The sequence below is a fragment of the Trichosurus vulpecula genome, chromosome 7 (assembly GCF_011100635.1).
Source record: "Trichosurus vulpecula isolate mTriVul1 chromosome 7, mTriVul1.pri, whole genome shotgun sequence".
In the NCBI taxonomy this organism is placed as follows: Eukaryota; Metazoa; Chordata; class Mammalia; order Diprotodontia; family Phalangeridae; genus Trichosurus; species Trichosurus vulpecula.
Window position 1 is genome coordinate 263,800,922 of NC_050579.1, and position 1,369 is coordinate 263,802,290.

Sequence of the window (1,369 nt, forward strand, 5' to 3'; positions counted from 1 at the left end):
TCATTCCGATTAGTCAGATACAAGCGGCCCCTTGATAGGTTAACAACTCCAGTTCTGCGTACGCCTTTTCCCGCTCAGATCGGTTCCCGCCCCGGAGTCATAGGATCGGTTATCACAGGAGATAAGATAAAATGGTGCGGACCCAGCCTTCGCAGTTTACAAAGCAGCACACGAGATCTCGGGTGAAGTCCATACTTGATCTCTCATATATTTCGCAACAGTAAAGAACACGGTTTGCAAATGTTACTTTTAAAAATTCCTCACAATCCATCTAGAGGTCCCGAATAATAGAGAAAAAAGATCAAGCACAACCCCTTTAAGTGAGAACATGGGTGGCCCTGAAAAGGGCCTTTTGAGAATTAGAGTGCTCGGCACAGCAAAGAACGCTTAGCCGCCAAAGCCGTACAGAGTGCGGCCCTGGCGCTTGAGAGCGTAGACCACGTCCATGGCCGTGACCGTCTTCCTCTTGGCGTGCTCCGTGTAGGTGACGGCGTCCCGGATCACGTTCTCCAAGAAGACTTTCAGCACCCCGCGGGTCTCCTCGTAGATGAGGCCCGAGATACGCTTGACACCCCCACGCCGAGCCAGGCGGCGGATGGCAGGCTTGGTGATGCCCTGGATGTTATCCCGGAGCACCTTCCTGTGCCGCTTGGCACCCCCCTTCCCCAGCCCTTTGCCTCCTTTGCCGCGACCGGACATGACTGTACAACTACCTAAAACAATCTAAAACCGAGAACGGAAACTGTGCTTGCAAGATCTTTATATAGGGCCCTGGCGGACCTCTTTGAAAACCAAAAGCGGTCTAGGAGGAGGCAGCGGGAAATCTGAGGCTCCGCCCCTCCCTAGACCTCACGTCCGTTCTCATAGGACAAGAGGGAGCAGAGAGACAATCCTGCATAGCAAGGGCGGCCCTTTTCTCAATTGTCTTTTATTTCATTCGAAAGAATGATGGTTGATTCTTTTCAGGAAAAGTTTAACTTCATTTCTCGTTCTAATGTGTTACCGAGGGATGGATGGAAGGTTTTTCAGGAAAGCTGTGGCGGCAATATAGGGCTTTTTACTCCTTTGAATTTTTCTGTTGTGTATGCAGTGTTATTAAAGCTATTAAAGGTGGCAGTAAATCTATAACAGTGTTTTATACTAATAAAATAAACGACGTTTAAGTCTTTTCTCCCCATGCAATCTTCCTTCAAGTCCCAGATTTGCTTCCCCACGGAACACATTCGGTTTTGCCAGCAAGATATAGATAGGAATTGCTTTTGATCAAATCAGTTCGCTGTTCTATCTCTAGTTGGTGGAATCTTTGCGGGACATGTTTTTTTGAGTGTTAGGTTGTCCCTTTGAAGCAGGGGTTCTTAACAGGAGATCA

At 48.3% G+C, this 1,369-nt stretch overlaps 1 protein-coding gene across 1 annotated transcript; it reads right to left on the bottom strand.

The window, feature by feature from the left end:
• Positions 1-387: 387 nt before the first annotated feature.
• Positions 388-699, bottom strand: LOC118855998 (histone H4). The gene has a single exon (XM_036766047.1). The coding sequence runs from the start codon at positions 697-699 to the stop codon at positions 388-390; it is 312 nt and encodes a 103-aa protein (XP_036621942.1).
• Between the last annotated feature and the right edge of the window lie 670 nt (positions 700-1,369).

Excerpts from the sequence above, each read along its gene's own strand:
- LOC118855998 (XM_036766047.1), bottom strand. The coding sequence starts at position 699 with ATGTCCGGTCGCGGCAAAGGAGGCAAAGGGCTGGGGAAGGGGGGTGCC.